At 35.7% G+C, this 25831-nt stretch overlaps 1 protein-coding gene and 1 long non-coding RNA gene across 3 annotated transcripts in view; one reads left to right on the top strand and one right to left on the bottom strand.

The window, feature by feature from the left end:
• The window catches only part of LOC145255799 (uncharacterized), a 208110-nt gene that overhangs the window by 140098 nt on the left and 42181 nt on the right, over nt 1–25831 (top strand). The window contains exon 2 of one of the 2 annotated variants that reach the window (XR_013863903.1): nt 20798–21276. This is a non-coding gene — a long non-coding RNA (uncharacterized LOC145255799). Of the gene's footprint in view, nt 1–20797; nt 21277–25831 lie in introns of those variants that run through there. The other variant, XR_013863904.1, reaches the window with a different exon arrangement.
• The window catches only part of LOC145255796 (tubulin alpha-1B chain-like), a 40037-nt gene that overhangs the window by 2517 nt on the left and 11689 nt on the right, over nt 1–25831 (bottom strand). Inside the window, exons 2-3 of the mRNA XM_080114480.1 lie at nt 2874–3177; nt 1946–2168 (exon numbers count right to left, since the gene is read on the bottom strand). Coding sequence (XP_079970606.1) covers nt 1946–2168; nt 2874–2876 — 226 coding nt within the window. The 5' untranslated portion in view covers nt 2877–3177. The remainder of the gene's footprint in view (nt 1–1945; nt 2169–2873; nt 3178–25831) is intronic.

Below are 25831 nucleotides of genomic sequence, written 5' to 3' on the forward strand. Positions count from 1 at the left end.
TTAAAATTGGTTAATTTCCTGATTTTTGAAAAACTTTGAAATCAAAAGGGGGGGGGGTCAAAATGTTTATACATTTTGAGCATCGCCATTCATTTTGCCCGTAACTAGTTTTTTTTTTTTTTTTAATTCTGTAAAAATTAAAAATTATCCTCTTTAACAAACGAATGTATTGATTTAATACGTTTTCAAGTTAAAGTGACGCAGAGTTTACCGCCGTCCTCTAATTTTAAAGTCTGCAGGTCAATTAATGGATTTCATTTAAACGAAGTAAAGGCGTTTAGCTATTATACTCGAAAGTTGTAAGACTATGTTAAATAAAAAAAATTTAATACGTGGCAAAAATATTCAGAACATGGAATTCCGCTATTTAAATGGTAAAGATATTACAATGTAGGTCAGGACATTTGCTAAAATAACATTTGTAATTCAAATCGTTCGATATAAAAGCAAGGCTTCAAATCGAAATCTAGAAGCTGTATAATAGAATTGCCGTTTAATAAGGATTGAACTAAATCAAAACTTAACTGGGATTATCAAATTTGATCCAAATACATAAATATGGAATAAAACTGAAAAATTCGAGTTTAGAAGAATGACTTCCTCCACATAATATACAGTGGGTTCCCTCGTGAAGGAGGTTAACTGGGCAACAACATTCGGTGTTTTTAAGAGAAAGCAAGTCTTTATCAGGTACTTATTTACTATGCCTCCCCACGGGACAGAGTTAGACACCATGGTAGTTTTTTTAACGTGGAGAGAAGGTACAAAAATAAAAATTGTCTCAGTCGTGAAGGATTTCTCCACTGAAAGAGAAGAAATAGAAGTGCAGCATTTGAAGAACAGATACTACACTTTGATCTTGTCCCGAAGGCCAAGAAAACGATATTGTCTTTATCAGGTACGTACTCGTTATTGAATGTTATATTCCAAAAATTATGTAAAGTTTTAAGTGTTTTTTAAATTTACGATTTCATTAGGAGAGAGACAAAACTGCGCAACCAGAAAACTCAACGGAAATTGCATAAAAGGAGCGGTTGAATTTAAACGGCAATGTTTGCGAACAAGATTATGGGATAGCCATTTGCATGAGAAAAATGGTTCGCCATGTTAATTTTATCAGGTGGGAAAGCAATTAAATGGCATGAAGGAATTCTTGTGCCAGCTTCAAGGTAGGAAGATTTTTATGGCGCAGAAAGAAAACATGGAGATTTAGTTGAATAGAGAAAAAGAAAATTCAAAATATTAAAAGAATGCAAGTAAAATTCAATAATGGGGAAATTAGGATTTTAAATTTACTCATTGTTACATTTTATCTTAAAATTGTAAATACAAAAATTTACACTTTAAAACGTAAAACTTTAATCGAATAACGATTTGGTACAATAGAAAAGTTTTTATCTTAAAAATTTTAGATATTAAGTTTAAGGAAATACATTTTCAATCAGACATTAAGAGCAGATACGCGCGTGAAAATTTTTCATGTCATGAAAAAAGAATTCGGTGGACCTGAACGAGCTTTCTTTGCCAGAAAAGAAAGCTTTCAATTTTTTTTTTTTCTTCTCCGGATTATCGATGATCAGAAACTTAATTTAATGACTTATAACGTTCTTTTAAATGGATAAAATTTTTCCGGTCGTTCAAACTCCGTAAGCTATTTGTGGAAAAAAAAAAAAGGTTATAATTTAAGTGATAATCACGTTAGTCGTTAACGTCAATTTTTTCCCCCTGCAGATATACAAGTACGTTGTTGATAATTTTACGACAGGAGGAAAAGCTCGTTCAGGTTCGCCTAATTCAATTTAAAGTTAGGGGGGAAAAAAAAAAAAAAAAAAAAAAATGGCGTCAAACACCAATCTAAAAAATTAGAAAAGGTGTTAACGAGAAGAGGGAAGTGAAAAATTTCAAAATGGTAGTTTTGATATAGAAAAAAAAATTTAATACATACCTACAACAGTTGGTTCCAAGTCGACGAATACAGCCCGGGGGACGTGTTTTCCAGCCCCTGTTTCACTAAAAAATGTGTTGAAAGAGTCGTCACTACCACCAACGGTTTTGTCAGATGGCATTTGGCCATTGGGCTGGATGCCATGTTCCAGGCAATACAATTCCCAACAGGCGTTACCAATTTGGACACCGGCCTGACCGACGTGGATACTAATACATTCCCTCTGAAAGTGAAAATGTAAGTTTAATTTGAAATTAAAAACAAATTTAGTTTATTATAGTAAACTTAGTACAGAAACTAAAGTGACGCTACAACTATATTAAAAGGAATTCTAGTTGGGAATTACTTTTAACATTAAAAAATTGAAAATGTTTATGCAGAGTATGGACCGTATGGCTTTGTTAAATGTTTTACGGCATCTTTGTTAGATGAAGTGATCCCCCCCCCCAACTATTTTAGACTGTTTGTATTCTGATAATATTTCAACCAACTTCAAAAAGCTCATCTTGGAGTGAGATATATATATATATATACACACACACGCATGCTACATAATCCGGCGACTAAACCTACAGGCGACTTCAGTAAACTACTCAAAACTAAGATAATGGCTTAGACAATTATATAATTGATTGTAACGTAATTGAAAGATTTTTTCATACGCATTAACGTGTATAAAGATCCACGAGTTTAACTGCGTAGGTGATGAAAGAAGGCTTTTTCTTTACTCGACAGTAGTTTAATTTAACTATAAGGTATGGTTTGGTCAATAAATTAAACACTTATAAAATCGAGTACTTATAAAATCGAGTTAGGCTAATGCTACAAAAGGCACTCGAAATTAAAAATTTTCAATATTTTTTTAAAACAATACTAAAAACAAGTTAGTTCTTTAAATTGAGAATTAGATAAATAAATAATACTTTACCATGGTGAGTTGGTTTCTTATTTGTGTTAACTAAAGGAATTTGAAAAAAACTGCCCAAAGATTCGGCTCACGCGGATATAATGTATCGTAGTGAGACAAACTGCTTTTAAATATAAACGCTCCACGCTAACTCCTTATATATGCATGATCCGGGCATTTCATTCATACATTATGGCAGGTAAGGAAATGCTGGCTTCTGATTGGCTGATTTCAAATTTACTCAAAGCTGATTGGTCCGTTTGTAAATTTTAAACTGCTGTGTACGTTAGCACTCCCTTTTCCGATAACGCAATTTGAATGTATACTGTTAAAAAAAAAAAAAAAAAAAAAAAAAAATTGATGACGTATTATGATAGAAATAATATGAAAGATTAAAGAATACTTTTCTTTTTTATCCGCCTCCACACGAGGTTAAAGTTAAACAAAAGGTCTATTACCTCAGTAGGAGGCTTGCTTTCTAATTCCTTTTAGTAGGTACAGGTCAAATGTTACACTTAGAATTATTCATTTTGCAATAAATATTTAAAAAAATGTACATTAAACAAATTGGGTACAAGGCCACCCATCCACCATAGCTAACAAAAAAAATGTATATCTTACTCTAATATATTTAATTTATTGGCCATCATTATGATGGCCAATAAATTAAATATGATGGTATGATGGCCCATCATCATATTACTCTAATCAACATAATACCACATTTACTACAAGGGCAGTCCACCAGTCCATAGTCCAGATCTACTTAAATTTCTCAATTCGTTAAACAAAAAAAATTATTGTAATAAATAAAAAGCCAAAAGTCGGAATTATTCAACGAAGCATCTTCGTGATATAATTTATTTACAAGAAAAAAAAAATATATATATATATATATACGAGACAAATGCAGTTGATAAATGCTAGTACTCCCATAGTATTCCTCATCTCACGAGTCACGACTGATAATGATTCTGTAGTAATTTTGGCGTCAATTAAAAGTAAAGGAACTGAGAAAAATCTGTATGGTGCGGTGCAGTAGTAGTGACTGATGCAGTGCACGTACCAATCACGAAACGAAGATGAAATATTCCCCAAAATCACATAATTTAATCAAGTAGATTTTTATTATCCAAGAAAATCGAATTTTACCACTAAACTAGTCGTAGCGTAACCTTCGTTAATATTACATAGGGCCGTGTTCGTGTTCGTAGTGTTTTTGTCCGCCATGATTAAATCCGATGAAATAAAAGGAGGGGGACAACTGAAATCGAAGTGTCGAGGTAAAAAATCAGAATTACGTGTTATGCAGTTTACTAGTAAAATCATAAATTATTTCCTTAGTTTTAAATAAAGCTACTTGAGCAATTTACGTGGTTTTGGGAATATGAAACTTTGGGTTTGTATTACTGTACGCATAGATTCAAAAACGTTGTCAAAAAACAAATATATAACAAATAAATGTTCTCAAAGGCAAGATAAGTTACTTTTCTGCCAAACTGGATATATTTTTTGTGTTTTTATTCAATGTAACATATTTATTCAGCTCGAAAAACATACAGTGTTTACCGAGTATTCGAAAATTCAAGATGGCGTCTCACACCCTCTTTAACACCGTAAGTTTGGAAAAAGGTGTTATAAATAAAAAACTATACAAAATACTATTAAAAACCCGCCGAATATATGTCAACATATGTCACGGTAACATATATTGAGCGAGTTTTTTAACAGTATTTTATCCGGTTTTTTATTTATAACATCTTTTCCCACACTTACCGTGTTAAAGAGAGAATCAGACGCCATCTTGAATGTTCCAATACATCGGTAAACACTGTATGGTTTTCGAGCTGAATAAACATGTTACATTGAATAAAAACACGAAAAATATATCCAGTTTGGTAGAAAAGTAACTTATCTTGCCTTTGAGAACATTTATTTGTTATATATTTGTTTTTTTGACAACTTTTTCGAATCTATGTGTACAGTAATACAAACACGAAACTTTTCTGTATTTTCTTCACTTTTATTTGTCGCCATACGTGTCATTTGAATAAACATCCATTCTGTTAATCCTTGAGTAGCTCTTAGCTTTGATAAGTTGGTGACTCTAATAGTAAAAAAAAAAAAAAAAAAACCATCAAAACGACATTTGCAACCGAATATAATACGGTATCATATACGATTTACAAATGTTGTTGGCCGAGCGTCTTTCATGTTTGCTTTTTCTTTTTTTCGGTGTTTATGAACTCATGTTACTGTGCTATTTTTTTTTTTTTAAATAATATTTTCAAGTTTTACGATATCCCTTTTTTTTTTTTAAATTAAATTATTAGGTGAAAGTACAGAATAATTACAAAACATCATCCCATGTCCGCATGTTTAAGAATGGCTTTCTAAATAAAACTGTTATTATTTCAGAACGGTAACACAAGTACCATTTTTGTCTTGTTTTGATTTTTACGTAATTTTACTTATATAAATAGAATATTAAAATAAATTAAATACAGTGTAGTTTTTTAATAACTTCTATTTGACATTAAACGCTTCAAAATTATTCTCAAATTTCAAATAAAAAAAAAACGATTAAAATGGTTGACTTGCTTTGATTTTAAGTTCGCAATAAAATTATATATTTTTAAGTAGGATTTTAAAATTCAATTAAATATTCGGTATCTTTTTAGATTAGGTTAAGGTTCAGGTTCACCTCCACTGTAATGATAAAGAAATGTATTATATTTATTTTGTCTGTCAATTTATAAGTATTGATTTTTTTTCTCTCTCTTTTCATTTACAAAGAAAGAAAATTCCCAAATGTAATGATGTTTCGAGCAATAATTGGGATTTTTTTGTATGCGAACGAAAGGAAAAAATCAATAAACAAAAACAAAAAAATCGGTAATTTAAGATCGCGGTCATAGAACGCGAGAAAAAATTGTTTACGCATTTAAAAATAGTTTCGTATTTTTTACGTTACCCAGCGTCGTTTAACACCTAAAAAAGAAATTAAAATATACTTTTCTTGCCTAATACGTTTAAACGGCGTTTAAAAATAATAAGGAAGAAATTTTGAAAAAAAAATAAAAATAAATAAAAATTTAACATTTTAGAGTGGGGATCACTTTCTTGCATATATAATTTAACGTAAAATGACCACCTATTTCTTGGCCACCTAGCGTTCAACGAGACATGTCACCCTCAGCATTTTTGCAAGTTTGGTGACTGAGAGCGGCAAAACATAACAAATTCAATTTTTTTTTTTGGGGGGGGGAACAAAATAACGATAAATTTCATTTAAATTCATTTAGTGTGTGTGGGGGGGGGGTAAATTTGGGTGCTTTGCTTCTATACTTTATTGTCGAAATTGAAAACGCCATTCTTTTTCACACACCTGCTGTCCAAATTTAGGGGAGAAATCATTATATTAAACTATGACCGAAGCATGAAATAATAACAAAAAATTAAACTTCCAGGAAGATCTATGAAAAAAAGTAAATAAAGAAAGTGAAAGAGAACATATATCCGTAATTGTTTAATTGGAAATATTTCGATTTTATTAATGAGAACGGCAAAGTTTTTCATGGAACCTTTTTTTTATTATTAAAAACAGAAAATGAAATGACATTCATAATGTTTTAAGTTGGGCGAACGCCATTTGAAAACCAAACAAAACCAAAACATTTACTGGATAAAAATTTATCAAAATATAATGGGGAAAAACATTCATTGAAAAGTTTGTGTAAAAAAATATAATGTTAATAAAACAATTTTGTAATGAAAGCAACATTGGATTTTTATAAAATAGTTTTTTGTTTGTTTATTTTTGTGTGTGTGTGTGTGTGTGTGTGTGTGTGTGTGTGTGTGTGTGTGTGTTTCAAACAAATAAATAATTTTATGCACTTTTTTTAATTAAAGCAACTTTGAAGGGTCAATATAATCAATGTTAATTTTTGGTAAATTTATTCTTTCCCTTTCTGGAAGCAATCGTTCGCCAGTTTAATTTTTTTCTTTTTTTGCTGTTATTTATTTCAATTTCGTGCTGCGGCTGCGGCCGTAGTTTATAATATAATGATTTCTCCCCTGGATTTGGACAGCAGGTGCGTGAAATAAAATGGCGTCTCTAATTTCGGCAATAAAATGTATAAGCACCCAAATTTGAAACAAAACACGATAAATTTAATTAATTCTTGGTAAATGTGTCCTGGTAGACCAACAGTAAAAACTTGTTTTTCAAAAGTTTTCGGGTGTGCTGAAAACGAATATCGCATTTAAAATTGGGGATGCCAACTAGTTTTCACGATATTGCAAACATTCTTTTCCGCATGTTTCATAAAGTAATGGAACGTGACGGCAATATTTGTTTATGCCGATGGGCGACTAATTGGGCGATGTAATGAAATGACAAGATAATGAGAAGTTCATCTTATTTATTATCAAAAATAACCGAGAAAAGAAAAATAATAATTAATAAAATAAAACACGATTTTTTTTTTCTGGAAGGAAAGAATAAATAAATAAATATATATTTTTTTAAACGGGTGATTTGTGGCCTGCTCTAGACCAACACACAACCTACCTTAGAAAAACTTGATTTATAGGAGTTGTTGGGTGTGGTTGGTGTGCTGAGAACGAATATCGCATTTACAGTTTTCCGCAAATAAATAGTTTTTCGGATATTAAGCAATGTAATTCTTTATGTTATGCGTATTGGGTTGGCCATTGTTGTATGCGAATTTAGGAAAACTCGTCCCGGGAAAACTCGTCTCGGGAAAACTCGTCTCGGGAAAACTCGTCTCCGGAAAACTCGTCTCGGGAAAACTCGTCCCCTTTCGCTAGGTAGGAAAACTGGTCCCGTATTGAATAAATATCGATTGAAAACGCATTTTATGATCGTTCTTGAAGGAGATATTGCTTTTTAAAATAGACTATAGCCCCCCCCCCATAATATTTTTAAAAAATATTTTTATTTGTTTAATGTTTTTTTTTTTTTTTTTTTCTACCTAACTGGCTAAGTTCTTAGTGGTTTCACTTATTTTAAAGCGTTTATTATGTTCATACAAAGTTAATTAAAAAAATTTTTGGTTCTTATCTTAACGATGTTTTTTGGAGTCATAAAAACAATAATAAAAAAACAAAACAAAAAAATTAAAAACTTTTGTTTTGGTTTTTTAATTATGATAGTTTTTTGTTGTTATGTTTTCGTTTTCTCTCATACCAAATGCAATGCACTCATGCGTTATTTAAAATTATAATTCTATCAATTATCAACATTTATTGTCGTCCTCTCAAATTTTGCAAAAATTAACTAATAAATCAAAAGCGAAATATTTTTTTGGCGCGAGAGATGCCATGTGCTAACAATCTCTCGTTAACTCATTTTTAATTTTTTTAATTTTTACTTCAAAATTCTAAAATCAATCATTAAGAGAAAAAGTAATCACTAAATAAATTTATTAATCAATTTTATTGAAAACTCCGCTATCGTTTATCAAGAATCTTTTTAATTTCATTTTTTGTTGGTTGTTTTTCCGAGGGAGATATAACCCCCCCCCCCTGTCTAAATTATATTTAAAAAAATATTAAAATTTTGGTTTGTATTACTGTACACATAGATTCGAAAAATAATAAACTAGACAAAATACTGTTAGAAATTCGCTCAATATATATTACCGTGACATAGGTTGACATATATTCGGTGTTTTTTTAATAGTATTTTGTCTAGTTTATTATTTATAACACCTATTCCCGAACTTACTGTGTTTAAGAGAGAGTCGGCCGCTATTTTGAATTGTCCAATACATCGGTAAACACTGTATGTTTTTCGAGCTGAATAAACATGTTACATTGAATAAAAACACGAAAAATATATCCAGTTTAGTAGGAAAGTAACTTATCTTGCCTTTGATAACATTTATTTGTTATATATTTGTTTTTTGACAATTTTTTCGAATCTATGTGTACAGTAATACAAACCCAAATCGATTTTACCCTTTTATAACAACAGTAAATAAGTAAATTCTTTTTATATTAATATAAAAAAATATGCGGTCTCGTTTATGAACATAATAAACGCTTTAAAATAAGTGAAACCACTAAGAACTTAGCCAGTTAGGTAGAAAACGGACACTTAGAAAATCGATTTTATTTAAAAAAAAAAAAAAACATCAAACAAGTAAAAAAAATTTTTTTTTAATATTATGGGGGGGGCTATAGTCTATTTTAAAAAAACAATTTCTCCTTCAAGAACGATCATAAAATGTGTTTTTAATCGATATTTATTCAATAAGGGACCAGTTTTCCTACCTAGCGAAAGGGGACGAGTTTTCCCGAGACGAGTTTTCCGGAGACGAGTTTTCCGGAGACGAGTTTTCCAGAGACGAGTTTTCCCGGGACGAGTTTTCCGGGCACCGTTGTATGCGCATATTTTTGCCAAGATTACAACGTAGTATCTGTAGTTTCGTGACCAAACGATGTAAGAATTCGATTTTACTATCAAAACTCTATTTAATAAATATAAAAATATGTTTAAAAACAAAAAACAAAACAAAAATAAAACAAAACAAATGGAATAGTTTTTTTTTTTTTAAGCGAAACTAAAAATGAAAGTAAAAATACTCCCGGACAACGCCGGTTAAGTCTAGTTAACTAATAAAAATAATCCCATTATTTTTAAAATTAATTTATTGTTATAATCGATTTGAATTCGTTAAATTTGTCGGTGTAACTTTTCTAATTTGAGTAAACAAAGTTGTGTGTGTGTGTGTGTGTGTGTGTGTGTGTGTGTGTGTGTGTGTGTGTGTGTGTGGACGAAACAATGGACAATTGGACCAGTTGGACGCAGACATCGACACGAAGCGCGAAACTTTAATAACTTTTTTTATGCACGTTTCCGTTTCATTAATTAGGAAGGAGATTAACAACGACAAAAATATATTTTCTTCCACAAAATGATTTATTTTTGTAAGAATTTTAATTAAATTTTAAGAAACTTAATTTCGGACAGTTTTTACAATAGTTTCATATATATATTTGGCCTTTTAGCCAAGATCAAAGTCCGCAACAAGTCGGTAGGACTGCGGTTGGGCGCATGGAGTGGCAACGCAAACCTCCCTGCGCCCTTCAGCTGGACAGATGGCCCGGTCCGGATCCTCGGCGTGTGGTTCGGACCGGGTCTCCAGCTTGACAAGAATTGGTTGGAGGTACGGTCAAAGGTGGAGGCTGCAGTCAGTTCGTGGCTTCCTAGGAAACTTTCCTTAAAGGGTAGAGCTGAGGCGTGCGCCACTTACGTCTTTCCTCTCATCCTTTACCGACTGGCCGTACTTCCCCTGCCTGCACAACACCTAAAAGCTCTCGTCGAACTCTTGTCCTCGCTCCTTTGGGACAGAGGAAGACACTGGGTGAGCAGACAGGTCTGTATTCAACGTCCGTGTGAGGGAGGCTTGGGAATGCCGGACTTGAAGTGTCATCGAGATGCTGAGAGACTGGCCTTCCTGAGCAACTATATGCAGGAGGACCAACCGTGGCACCCCGTGGTTACTGCCGCCTTCCCCGACCTCGTTCTCGACCCTTCCATCGAGAGCCGTCGCAGGCCGCGGGGAGAATCTGCCTACATGAAAGAGTGCCGAGCCGCGCTAAAACGACTACCAAGGTCCAGTGACCTTGTGACTGCTACCCGTAGGGAACTCCACAGGGATCTAGTGAGGGAGGCCGCTGACGACCCGCTATGCGCGCGTTTGGGGTGGCAGCAGAGTGAGATCCGCTCCGCGTGGAGCTGGGCGCCAGGTTCGAGTCATCTGAACAATTCGGAGTTCTCTCTGACCTGGCGATTGGCCCGAAATGCACTTCCACTCAACAACATACAATGCAGTTCTGGGTTTCTGGAGTCGCCCGATTGTCCCCGTTGTGGGACAACGGCTGTGGAAACTACGGATCACGCTTTCTTTGATTGCCGCGAACTCCGCCAGTACTGGTTGTATGTCAGTGGGGTGACGGCTCGCATCGATCCTGAGCATCCTCGCCCAATTACTGTATCCAATGTTGTGGACAACGTGAGGCCGCCGTGGGACCGGGAAAGACAAATGGTCTACGTTACGATTCTGGCCGTGGCGAGAATGGTGATTTGGACGTCGCGTCTGCAAGGTTGCCGGGGGGTGTTGTCTTTTTCTGATCAAGATCTGATCGCGTTCTTTAAACACCAACTACGGGTGAAGATCAGATGTGATAGAAGAAGGCTGCATCGCGCGGCATTTGACAGAAGATGGATACATGTGGCAAGTCTGTGTGTACGAAGAGGAGCCAAATTCGAATACGTGTTCCCCGCCTAGGTGTGGAACGCGCAGTTCTGTAAAGTTAAATTAAACAAGTAGTCTCTCAGCTAGCTGAGTGTGTGTTCCATCCCTCCCCGATTAGGAAGCCTCCAAGATCCCCATCCCCTCTTACCTGCAATTTTTGTTTTTCACCCCTTCCTCTAAATTTTACCCATCTTGGAGAAAAAGAAATACAAACTAACCTCCATCCCTTACCCACAAAATTTTCTTTTCTCCATTCACCCCCATCTAGAGGGCATCCCCACCTAGAGACTGACCCGCAGAAGCGAGGTTCCTTTTACAAACCTAGTGGAACGGGCAGTCTATCAACTAGACGGGGTTGGGAGGGTCCTACTAATCACCTTTTGTTTTTTTCTTCCCCCTCCCTCGACACAAATGAATTATTGTTACCATTTTATTGTTATCTTTTTTGTTTTTACACGTCAATAAAAAATGTTTTAAAAATTGGGAGTTACTAGGACGTCCCCCAAGATGAAAGGGTGAATGCGGTATTATGGTGAAAGAAGATACTAGCTGGGAGAAACTTTTGACTTTGTTTAGTTCTGGAGCGACAAGGATGACCAACGACCCCCAAAATCCCCCCTTTTGAGTTGGCCATGTGCCTAAGTTTTTTGTTCACCGTTAATTTTACTGTATTTTTTTAACATGAATAAAAGATTTAATATCTCAAAGTGTAGTATCTGTTCCGGCAGATACTGCACTTAAGATAATTTGTACCAGTCAATGGAGGGGAAACCCTCTATACTGGGACAATTATTATTTTTGGTAACCAGAGTGCCCCCTTTTTGTCTACTTTAAGGGGAGCTGGTTTTTACCTCACATTAAAAACGGCCTTGTGCCTAATTTGCTCAGTGGGGGAGCAAATAAACACCATCTGTTCCGGCAGATGCTGCACTTAAGATAATTTGTACCAGTCAATGGAGGGGAAACCCTCTATACTGGGACAATTATTATTTTTGGTAACCAGAGTGACCCCTTTTAGGGGAGCTGGTTTTTACCTCACATTAAAAACGGCCTTGTGCCTAATTTGCTCAGTGGGGGAGCAAATAAATACCATCTGTTCCGGCATATACTACACTTAAGATAATTTGTACCAGTCAATGGAGGGGAAACCCTCTATACTGGGACAATTATTATTTTTGGTAACCAGAGTGCCCCCTTTTTGCCTACTTTTAGGGGAGCTGGTTTTTACCTCACATTAAAAACGGCCTTGTGCCTAATTTGCTCAGTGGGGGAGCAAATAAATACCATCTGTTCCGGCATATACTGCAAGCTATGACTAGCTATGACTAGCAAAGACCAGATGTGGGGGCAACCCCACATGCCTGACCTTTAACCAGCTCCCATTTCCCACCTCTCGGGAGCTGGTCCCCTTTTCCCTTCCCCCTCCCTTCACTCCTCACATAAAAAATTGGCCTTGTGCCTAATTTGCTCGGTGGGGGAGCAAATAAATACCATCTGTTCCGGCAGATACTGCAAGCTATGACTAGCTAGGACTAGCAAAGACTAGATGTGGGGGCAACCCCACATGCCTGACCTTTAACCAGCTCCCATTTCCCACCTCTCGGGAGCTGGTCCCCTTTTTCCCTTCCCCCTCCCTTCACACCTCACATTAAAAATCGGCCTTGTGCCTAATTTGCTTGGTGGGGGAGCAAATAAATACCATCTGTTCCGACAGATACTGCAAGCAAAGACCATATGTGGGGGCGACCCCACATGTAAGACCTTGGTCAATGTAGGGGCAACCCTTCATACCAATTGTCACTATCCAGCTCCCTTACTCCCCGGGGAGCTGGTCCCCATTTCCCCTTCACTCCTCACATTAAAAATCGGCCTTGTGCCTAATTTGCTCAGTGGGGGAGCAAATAAATACCATCTGTTCCGACAGATACTGCAAGCTATGACTTGACTAGCTATGACTAGCTATGACTAGCAAAGACCAGATGTGGGGGCAACCCCACATGTCTGACCTTTAACCAGCTCCCATTTCCCACCTCTCGGGAGCTGGTCCCCTTTTCCCCTTCCCCCTCCCTTCACTCCTCACATTAAAAATCGGCCTTGTGCCTAATTTGCTCGGTGGGGGAGCAAATAAATACCATCTGTTCCGACAGATGCTGCATGCTGCACTGCACTAGTGCATTCTGCAAAGCTAAGACTAGCAAAGACCAGCTATGACTATATGTGGGGCCAACCCCACATATCTGAACTTGGTCACTGAAGGGGAAGGGGCAACCCTTCATACCAACAGTTTCTAATCCAGCTCCCATTTCCCACCTCTCGGGAGCTGGTGCCCCCCTTCCCTCCCCCTTCCCTCCATCTCCACATTAAAAAACGGCCTTGTGCCTAATTTGCTCAGTGGGGAAGCAAATAAATAAAAAGTGTAGTATCTGTTCTTCAGATGCTGCATTGCTGCAATGCTGCACTTCTATTTATTGTTCTCTTTCGGTAGAGGAGAAATCCTTCACGACTGAGACAATTTTTATTTTTGTACCTTTTCTCCACGTTAAAAAACGACCCTGGTGTCTCTGTCCCGTGGGGAGGCATAGTAAATAGGTACAATAGTTTCATGACTAAACGCCCGCGTCCATCAAACTTAATTCCTTCACGCATATCGAAATGACCCACATATCAGATACAAGGCGCCATATTTTAACGGTCTCACAGAACATCGTCTTTCGGATTTCCGATTGGTGTGTAGTTCAGTTGAGTTCGCTCATAGGAAGTCATACTTCCAGGCATTACCTTCTCATTTGGAGGAGGAGACTACTTTATTGTCGCTCGCCCAAGGTTAGGGAAAATTTTATCAACATTAAACAGGGTGGCCATCCTTTGTATGGACCTGGAGTCTGGACCTCCCCTCCCTGCTCGCCATAAATCAACTTCACGTCTTGGCCAAAAGAAGTTTATTCCCCTTTCTTTTTCATTTTTTTTTTTTTTTTTTAACAAATAGTAAAACCAGTTTACACAAATTTAATTACTGGGCATTATTGTAACTTTACAGCTTATCCTACCCCTCCCAATTTTGTTTTTTATTACTTTTTGCAATTACATGTAGACAGCCAGAAACCCTTGGCGATAAAAAGAAATAAAACAAAAAAATTAATAGTGAGAAATCACGTTCTCATTTAACACTTTTTGAGGATAAAATATCAGTTTAGTTAACAGCCGATACCCCCCCCCCAAAAAAAAATACCATAAATAACTTTAATCACACTTATTAAAATTTATTGGTAAATGTCACTATCGGAATATTCCGACCAAGTCACCGCTAAAAAAAAAAAAAAATCGCCCGCGTCCATCAAACTTAAACACTGAACCGGATCTCGGAAACGAAATGAAACGAAATTTATTTTTATTATTACAAGAAAAGATGTATTTTCCTTCTCACTAATCTCTCTTAACTCTCAATTCGTCGCACCAACTCTCACTATTGTTACTGAACGGCGCAAAAGGGTTTTCTCTTTTATGACGCTTATTCATCCAAGCTTCTTTTTCTTCTATTTTTTTTTCTTCCTTATTCTTCTCTTTCCAACTGACAACGAATTCATGCAAACGAGACAACATCTAAAAAACGAGAGACAACTGTCATACAAAAAAAATCTGTCATTTTATGTTACCACTTCCAACTCCCAATAGTGCCTAAATTAGCATTCATACTATTTTTGCATCGGAAGCGTTTCAGGTTTTCCAATGCTTTTCTGCAGTGGAAACACGCTAACCATAGGCACTTATTACTATGACTCTCTCCGCTGTTATTACAAGTATACGGGTCAGTGGAAAATTTAATTTTAATGCGTTTGATAAAAACTATCTGTTGCATATGGAGCAAAAGGTGGTTATATGGCTGGGTTTGGATCTCATGACCGGCAGGAATTGTTACTCCTACACTGGTGATTGCATAAGTATAAAATAATAATGTCTGTAGGTATAAAGAATAATTATTATTTAATTATAATTATCAAGCCCCTTTAAGAATACTTAAGGATGTAACTTAAGAAAAACATGCTTCAAATGTATCAATCGATCATCGTCAATACCTCTGTTCAGTCTCAAAAGACAAAGGATACCCCCTGTTGGGGCAGCTGTGCATGTAATTCTGTGGTCAGGGTTGCGCAATCTCCAACCACACCTCTCCTGAATTGGCACTGCTTGAGTCCAACGGCAAGGAGAAGTCCAGGACGACCGGAAACAATGCCGAGATAAGCGAAGAGCACATACAACGCCTGGAATCCCAAATGGTAACCCATCTGGTACTGGCCATGCTCATCATTGCTTAACTTTGGTGATCTGACGGGAACAGGTGTGTGAAACGTGATTATGCCGTATATCATATTAGATGATAGATGAATAAGCAAAATCAAAACAAGATGGCGACTGAATTTGACCTGATGCCATGTAATTTTGAAAATTCACCATAATAATCTTTACTGTATCGTTACTTCCATGGAAGGTCCTCGACTGAGCTCCAATCTCTGATTCCTCCTTGCAAAACATTCACAGAAAGAACTTAAAACTAAAATAATTAAAATAAAAAATAATTTTCTTTTCTCCATCCATGTGCATAGCATCAGGCGAAATTTCCACAAACAGCTTATTCGCAAAAGTTTCCTGTCTGTGAAACACATTGTCATGAGATTGCTTCCCTGCAGAACAGAGCATGGTCATCTTCAAATTCAATGTCAACAGATTCCGATTATGGACCATCCCCACAAGTAATCAATTTTCGTTCATTTCATTAATCATTCTAAATTCTATCATCAGGTTCTTCATCTTTCAGCTATTAATTCCATCTCATTAACCCTTATCCTCAATTAGCTTTTGGTTTTGATCAGTAAAAAATAGTCTGTCTTTTAACACACACTTCATGGCAAACTCCTTAGTATAGTACTCTCAAGAAGCTGAAACTCAAACTAGCACCCATTCTTGCAAAGCTGCTCAATCGATGCCTAAAGGAGAAATGCTTCCCAACACCTTGGAAAATCTCATTATTTTGTCCAATATTCAAAAATATTGGATATCAATCTTCAGTACAGATCAATCAGTCTTCAGTGTGTCATGAGTAAGTTGCTTGAATTCATGTTAAATAGAAAAATTGTCCACCACCTCAGCAAAAACAACCCACTCAGTGACAAGCAATACAGTTTCCATCCTGTGAAATCTACAGCTGATGTACTGATTGTAATTTCACATAGGATCAGTGAATCTATCAACGGACGTTTCTTCGCATGAGCAATAGCTGTTGACATATCAGGCATTTGATAGGGTTTGACATACCAATCTACTTCATTTGATAGGGTTTGACGTAAAAATCTACTTCACAAGATTTCCAGCAATGAAATATCTGGAAATGTCTCCTCAACTATCGAATCCTTTCTCTTCAATAGATTCTTACAAGTAGTCGTCAATGAGCAGAAGTCAGAAGCTCAAGGTATCAATGCTGACGTGTCTCAGGGTTCCATCCTGGGCCCAACTCTCTTCCTTATCTTCATCAATGATCTCACAAATCACATTCTAAGTTCATTTGTCAACATATATGCAGACCATACTATCATCTATGGCAACACTTCAAAAGCCAACAATGACTAAGACCTCTCTAAGTTTCTCTCCTCAGACCTTCAGCAATGGTGCAATGGGACTTTTGAATAACAAAATCAGATCTCAACGAGCCTGAATAATTGTATAAAGGACCATAATTATCGCCTTCCGTCGGCAGAAGATCTATTCTCAAAACTAAATGGAGGAAAAATTTTTTCAAAGATAGACCTCTCAGACGCGTACTTGCAAATCAAGGTCAATGATGAATGCCCAAAGTACCTGTGCATTAACACACATAAGGGTATCTTCAATCTAAAGAGGCTTCCTTTCAGCTTAAAGGTTGCCCTTGCTCTGTTTCAACAGATAATCGATACGATGCTCGCAGGGTTGGGATTTGCAATGCCATACCTTTACGATGTCTTGATAAAGAGCAGTAATTTGCAAGAACCCAAGAAGCACGTCAGAGAAGTACTTAAGAGAATAGAGGTGTTTGGTTTCAGATTGAGTCCGGAGAAATGTGATTTCTTCATGGAAAGGATCAAATACCTGGGTAAAATAATTGACGAAGATGAACGAAGGCCAGATCCACAACGGACCAAAGCAATCGAAAAGATGCCTGCCCCAGACTTAGTACCAAAACTACAGTCATTTTTGGAATTGGTACAATATTATGCAATATACATCCCTAATGTGTATAATTTGAGAACTCCTCTTAACGAGCTACTAAAAAAAGGCAGTAGATGGAATTGGACAAAGGAATGTGAATCTGCTTTCCAGAAAATTAAGAAATGTCTACTGTCAGATCTGGCATTAGCGCATTTCGATCCAGAAAAGGAGATGGTACTAGCAACGGACACCAGTGATTACGGAGTTGGTGCTGCATTACTCCACAAGTATGAGGATGGAACAACAAAAGCAATCGCTCACGCGTCAAGAACTTTGGTTGCAGCTGAGAAAAACTACAGCCAGATTGAAAAGGAGGATCTCTCGATAATATTTGGAGTCAAAAAGTTTAACCGTTTTCTCCATGGACGAAACTTCATATTACAGACAGATCATTAGCCGTTAATCACAATATTTGGATCGAAGAAAGGCATTCCTACGCATACCACAAATTGACTACAGCGATGGGCTGTAACTCTCTTAAACTATCAGTTTAAGATGGAGCATGTGTCATCAAAAAAGTTAGGACACACGGATGCACTGTCAAGGTTGATTCCAAAAAGAAATGAAAGTTTTGAAGAGACGGTAATTGCAGCTCTTAAAGATGAAAGCGAATGCCCAAATTCAATGTGCAATATGATCTGTGAGCTCCCGGTAACTGTAGAAGAGATTAAAAGAGAAGCTTCAAAAGACGTTTTCATAAAGAAGATGAAAAATCAAGTAGGACGGACGGAAAGAAATAAAAACGTAGGACAAATTACACCTTTTTCCATTTGCGAAGATGTACTCATGTATGCTGATAGAATCGTAATTCCACAGGTATTACAAAGAAAAATGCTAAAGGAATTTCACACAGGTCATCCTGGCATTTCAAAGATGAAATCCCTAATTAGAGGTTATGTGTATTGGCCTGGTATTGATAAAGAGATGGAAAACTGTGTCAAAGGGTGCAAAGAATGTCAGTTAGCAGCCCAAGATTCCCCGGTAAAAATGACCCCGTGGCTGAAGACGGACTTGCCCTGGTCACGTCTGCATATTGATTATGCCGGACCCTTAAATGTTTTTTTACTTAATTGTAGTGGACTCTTTCTCCAAATGGCTGGAGATATTCAAGATTAGACATCCAACATCAAGGAACACTGTAAGTGCACTTGATGAAATTTTCAGCCGGTTTGGTGTACCAAAGACCATAGTGAGTGACAATGGTACAGCATTCACAGGTTACGAAGTTAAAGAATTCTGCAACTCACTGGATATACAACGCATCTCGACACCTATTTACCATCCTAGGTCGAATGGGTTGGCAGAGAAATTTGTGGACACGTTTAAGCGGGCATTAAGGAAAAACATGAACATTGACACAGATGAGCGAACAATACAAACATTTCTAACGATCTACAGAGTAACCCCAAATCCAAACAATGATGTAAATTCATCCCCTGCAGAACTTATGTTTGCCAGAAAAAATTAGATCCATTTTCGATGGACTCCGACTGGATAAAAAGAAAGCTGCTAGAAAAGAAAACTTTAATGTAAAATGTTATTCCCCAGGAGATAAAGTTTATTTTAAAAATTTTCAAAATGGGAAAATCATTGAGTGGATGGTATCATTAAAAAAAGAATTGGAAACATGGTCTATACTATTCAAGGCCCAAGTTTTGTCTGTAAAAGACATATTAATAAAATCCGTTCCAGAATTTCGGAAAATACAGAGGAAATCCCAATGGAAACGTTGTGTGACACATTTGACATTTCAAAACCGGTGTGTATACACGGACCCATGAATGTATCCCCTGAGCCTACCATATGGGCTGGACATAATTCTTTACCTCAGGAAACTCTGATCAAAAGGAAAAGCGCATGTATAAGAAAAGTCGTCAGGCGTTTAAGCCCTGATCCTAAAAGGAAGCGGTATTAAAGCTTAAACGGGGAAGATTTCAGCTTCAGGGGAAGGTGTTATAAGGGGCATAACTACGTATCGAACCGGATACAAAACAGGATATAAAAGAGCTACCATTTTAAGGTGGGGGTGTCTTGTCTTGCTTTGCAGTCTTGCGTCGGACACTCTACAAGTGTATTCCGGTTAACCAAGCTTCCCAGGTACAAGCGCTTAGCTCTCACACGCTAAGTTTCTTTTCTTTACCTTCATTTACATTTATCTAACTTCAAAAGTAAGTAGCCATTTTGTATTTGTATTATTACGAAGTACTAATAAACCTTCTTTTGTTATGCATTCCACTCGGCATATTTTGTCATATTATTATATACCGCTGAAACCGGATATAACACTTGGTCGTAAAGTACGCTTTTTTGTTAAAGTTACATGAGTATTTATCAATTTAAGCTAGAACGAACGGCCGGCAAAGTCCGGTCGTAAAGTACGCTTAAATATGATATTTTAATTCTTGCAGATTTCATATATATTATTATAGAGTTAATGTTCTATCGATTTTTATATATTATAAAGTTGCGATTTCAAAAATAAAAAAAATATATCCATATAACTTAAATTAGCTTGAATCGAAACTGAAATAAAAACTTATGAAAAAAATATATGTATATATATATATATATATATATAAGTTGAGTGCCATCAGCCATAATCAAAACTGAAACCAAAACTTATGAAGAATTCTTGGTAAAATTATTTAAACCACCTGGATGTAAGCATGACACGGAAAATAACACACATGCTATCGTATTAATATATAGATAATAATTTCTTAGTCACTTGGCATTGCCCATGCAGTGCTACACTATAACACTGTGACACTACCGCAATTAGATGATGCTAATGAAACAAATTTTGTCTTTGAAATGAAGGCGGGAGTAAATAATTTAAGTAAATAAAAAATAAAATCTATAAATGTTTTTGTTTTTTAAAAAAAATACTTTATATTAACATTCATTTGTAATAGTCATACTACAAGCCGCAGCAGCAATAGTGGAAGGGGTACCACAACAACAGTGGCAGCAGCAACAAGAAGTTGATGGTGGCTCAGTGGTAAATGATGTGGGCTGACAACCTGGGTGTGCCAAGTTCAAACCCAGTTCATTCGACAGAAAACACTGTCATGTTGGCAACCATCCCATGGCTCCTCCTGTAAGTGCTCGATATCCTTTTAGAAAGAATTTCTAATAGAATGATATCAGGGAAACGAATGCCAACAAAAATCATCATGATGAATGATGATCAACAACAACAACAGCACCAGCAATAATGAAAGGGGTACTACAGCAGCAGCAGCAGCAGCAGCAGTAGCAATTAAGCGATTTTTAATCTGTACTTAGTTTCTGATTGATCAATGCAAGCATTTAACTTCCTTTCTGGCTTGCCCAATGAGAGACCATCTCTCAGGCGAGTTGATTATGCAACTGGAATCGATAAAAGTCACTGCCAACTATACTCTTTTTTTTTTTCAGTCAAGAGACAACAATGGACTGACTTATTCCACAGTGTTTCCTTCAACCCCCAAACTTCTCTCTTGGGATGTACCATCATCACTGAGCTGTCTGGCCAGTGGGATCGACCAGCAGCTTTGCAGAACCAACATGGCTACTACGGCAGCACACACATGGACTTAATATAATACACACACTCATACCTACATGGACATGGCCCTGACTTCAACACTTTGTACTGTACATAAACATTCGTATGTGTGAACTGTATTTCCTTTTTTATAAACACTGCAGTCATTCCATCCATCCATATATGAACTCTTTTCTTTTCCATATTAATGGGCAATCTATTTAATGCTACATGGACTCTCTAACCTTTTGCTTTCATCGATACTCATGGATGTATTCCTTTATTACTCACACCTTTCTCTTTCATTTCTCCCCTTTTATTTACATGTCCACAAAAACGATTCAATAAAAGTTGTTTTAAAATATTTGAACGAGACTTTGTCCACTTATTATACACGTTTATTGGATAACTACAAAAACACCCGTCCCAGGACAGGTAAAATTAGTTATCCAAACAGAACTAATTTGCATCAATTTTATGTCCACTAAAGAAGATTAAAATCAAGATATAATGCTGCTAAACCTTATGTCTAGAATCCTTATTCTGTTACATGATTTTGATTCTAGAAAATGTCTAAAATTTAAGGTGGAAATTCAAGCAACCTTGCATAATTGATGTCGAATGACTATAGATCAAATTCAATGCAAATCTGAAATATTTGAATTATTTTAAAATGAGCTGTGCCCATATTATGACCCGTGAAAACCCTTTAAAATGCTCCAAAGAAACTGAAACTTGTGGAATATTTATTCATTGATGTCTAATAATTATTGTTAAAGATTTCACAAAAATTGAACATATCTAATTTTCACAAAAGGCTTCTGCCTCTTCTTTGCTCTCTTTGCATGAGACTAAATTAAATATGGCTTACATTACCCACCATTATAATTTGCAGCTGATTGGTAAATTAGTTTAGGAGTGAATCTTATACATAGAAATATATAAACATAGAAACATACATAGCTTTATATAAATAAATACAAATACTGAAAATTTCATTAAGATTGGATAATTCTCTATTTTTGTGTGTGATTTTTTTAAAATCAGAGGTATTTATTTTTTTGGTAAAAAACAAAAAAACAAAGCAATTTCACTTTTCCTGTCCACCGCTAAGTACAACTTTTAAGGAATGTGTGCTAATATCAAGTATTCTTGAAATGACCTTAAGGCAATAAAATGCATATATAGATGATAAGTAAAATGGAGCTTGTATTGCCACGCCCTGCTTATATCAGCCTGTTCTTTCAAACCCTGTCTGGAGAGATTTCTAGAAGTTTTTTTTTCTCTCTCTTCTTTCTTCGCCATCCTCAAAGAATATATTTTTAGCTACAAAAGCGTAATCCTCTGCTGGCCTTTGTGATTCATTGCGATTGTAGCATAGAGAGAAAAGGGTGGTTTCAAGAAAAGTTCTAGAAACTGCCTGAGTTTAGTGTCCTTCACCCCTTACCCTAGTTTTCAATCATTACCAACATATCTACTAGTGATGGGGGTGATTCCAATATTTTTCCAGATTTCAATACAATTATCGATTCTGGTTCTTTTAAATTTTAAAATATCTGTATTACTTAGATACTTATTACTACATGAATTATCTCCCTCTAGAAGATCAGGAAGTAGTCTCCTTTCACTTCATATTTTTTGACATAAAATATAAACATGCATATATTATATATAATGAATATATGTATGTAGTGTTGGGATGATTTATCGGAATTGGGAATTGCAAAAATCATATATATATATATATATATATATATATATATATATATATATGATGATGATGAAAATAATGGAAATAGTATTCCGACAAAATAGAGAAATAAAAAGGAACAAACCGTATTATGTGTTCATCAACATTTCGTCTTTATTTCGAGAAGTCTCAAAATAAAGACGAAACGTTGATGAACACATAATACAGGGAATATGCACTGGAATAGATACATTGAGAGCATTGCCAAAGCTGCTGCAAGGAAGGTTGGCTCCCTCTACTGTGCTAGAAAACTATTTACGCCTGACAGTATCCTATACTTCTATAAGGCCACCATTCGCCCATGTATGGAGTACTGTTGTCACATCTGGGCTGGTGCATCTGCTGCTTGTCTCTCGCTCCTGGACAGGGTTAAAAAAAAAAGTCGCCAACCTGATAGGTCCTGAACTGTCATCTAGGCTTCAGTCTCTGTCCCATCGACGAGATGTTGCATCCTTCTGCCTGTTCTACAAATACTTTAATGGTGAATGCTTTGACGAACTGCAAACACTTGTACCTCCCCGATGTAACTATCCCCGACAAACCCGACAAGCTACTAAATCTTATCCCTTTACAGTAGAGATCCCTAGGTGCAAGAAAGCCTTTTACTCCAATAGTTTCTTCCCCAGAACTGCGGATCTTTGGAACTCCCTTCCGGTATTTTGCTTTCCCAACTGCACTGATATGCAGAAGTTCAAGTGTAATGTTAACAAACATCTTTCTACTCATCTCCTTTCATAATGACCCCACTAATTAAGTCCCTAATAGTAGCCCCCTGCTTCAAAGTGGCTCTGTGCCTTGTTTGGGGTGAAAATTGAATAAAAAAAAATAAAAAAAATATGGTTTGTTCCTTTTTATTTCTCTCTCTATATATATATGTATATATATATACTAGTATTTCAGCCCGACTTTGCTTGGGCCCTATGTACTGTTCATAACTATGTGCATATGTATATATATATATATTAAAAAGTTTGACTCATGTCTAGGTAACCTACATCTAAAATTTCAAGTGTTTAGACCCAAAATTGGTGGAAGAATTTGGTAGCATCTGCAAATATCAACTCTTTCAACTTAGACCACTTGGCAGCGAAATGTTCACCCAAAACTGAGTAAAAAGCTTGCTGCATGTCTGAATACCCTTTATGTAAAATTTCAAATGTTTAGACCCAAAATTGGCTGAATAGTTTGGTAGAGATCGCAGAGGTCAAATTTTTTAAAACTTTGACCCCAATTTTTACCCCCTTAACATTTTGGGCTCAAATCAAATTAAAAGTTTAATCCATGTCCAAGTAAGCTACATCTAAAATTTCAAGTGTTTACACCCAAAAATTGGTAGAGGAGTTTGGTAGAGTTTTCAAAGGTTAAATCGTTGAACTTTGACCCTTTGACAGCCAAATTTCTGGCTGGAAACCAATTAAAATAATTTTCCCAAATCTCAATACCCCTTATATCAAATCTCAAGTCTGTAGACTGAAAATTGACAGAGTAGTTTGGTAGGGAAATGTACACATGCAGGCACACACAGATAATTTCACACACACACACACACACACACACACACACACACACACACACACACATATGTATGTCGATTTTTGTTAATTTCAACAATAATTAAATTTGGTATGAATTATCGCCCCCTAGAAGATCAGGAAGTAGTCTCAATATGACTTTAAATCTGAATAATCGCTTCATATTTTTTGACATAAAATATAAATATGCATGTATTATATATAATGAATATATATATATGTAGTGCTGGGATGATTGATCGGAATTGGGAATTGCAAAAATCAGAACTTTCGAAGGTATCAGAATTTAAAAAAAATGTGCATATTTTTCAATGCCAAAAACGATCCTATTAATTGTCTTTTTTTATTTAATATTGTTTAAAACAAAATCTTCTTCTGCTGGTAGTACACTGATGTTAAAATAATAACTATTTATTGATTTTAAACTAGTAGTAAAACTAAGATCATTCCCCACAAGTGTATTTTTATGTTTGAGAAAATACCTGCATATGTCACATGACAGCTTCTTTATGTTAAGAATACGATTGCTTGAAAATGCTTTGTAAATGTCGTCTCAAGCTGGTGTAATAGTTATCGTACTTGACTCACTGTCTTTTGGTTTTGGTTTCGATCTCAGCTCGAGTATTTTTTTCTTTTACTTACAAGAAGTGAACTGTTTAGAAAAAAACATAATACTCGCATGCACATGTCTCAGTTTCTGCATTAATTAAAATATATTTATGCATATTTTACGACCGAGCAACACCGGGCTGCCTGCTAGTATTGAATAAATTCAATTTCAGTATGAATTGTGTTCCTTATTTTTCTTTTTTTCAATGCATTTTTTACAAGTTTTCTGACGCTTTTTGTAAAAAGATCTCGTTCATTATCGACAGTCTAAGAGATCATCCTTGCTTGTCCTTGCTTGTACCTCATATATGACGTAATTTTCCAATGGCTAGTCCTGTTTTACGATGACTGTGATTGTACTCCTTTTGGTATATATTAGAAATAGTTATTTAACCTTTTGTGAATGCGTCTCGAAAATTTGCTATCGTGTGTTTTATTCACCTACAAATATAGATAGGAATTTCTGGCATGCGTTTATTTGTCAGAAACTTTATTTGGCTGCAAACCAAATATATGTTAAACCATAAAACAGCAGAAACCAATTGTAGAGTGGGTGTAACAGTCACTAAATGGACTTTTCAGTAAGTGATATGTTGCTGTTATTATTCAGAAAAAAAAAAAAGAAAACTTGTAAAGTAGCAAACAAAAAACTATGTAAATAGCTACTTATTGATATAGTTTCGATAACTTGCTAATTACCAAATTTTATGACAAAATAAATATTTTTATCCGTAGACATATATGTTTTGTGTTTTTATTTTACCTTTTTCAGTATGGAATTATGTAACTGTAACTGTATTCCTACTTTAACATTAAAACTGTAATTGCACTGTTAATTCTAACAGGATTTTTCTGTGTGTTATTTAAGCAACATTCACAAATCAATCGTTTGCCCCTAGTTTACACAAAACTCACCAGATAACATCTCTTGGAACTCTGTCAAAGTTTTCTCCAGATCCACAAAAGTAAAACACATATTCTTCTTTTCACTACGATACTTTTCTTGCATTTATTTCTGGATAAATATAATGCCA

This window comes from Euprymna scolopes, chromosome 31 (assembly GCF_053919585.1).
Source record: "Euprymna scolopes isolate OS-2025 chromosome 31, ASM5391958v1, whole genome shotgun sequence".
NCBI lineage: Eukaryota > Metazoa > Mollusca > Cephalopoda > Sepiida > Sepiolidae > Euprymna > Euprymna scolopes.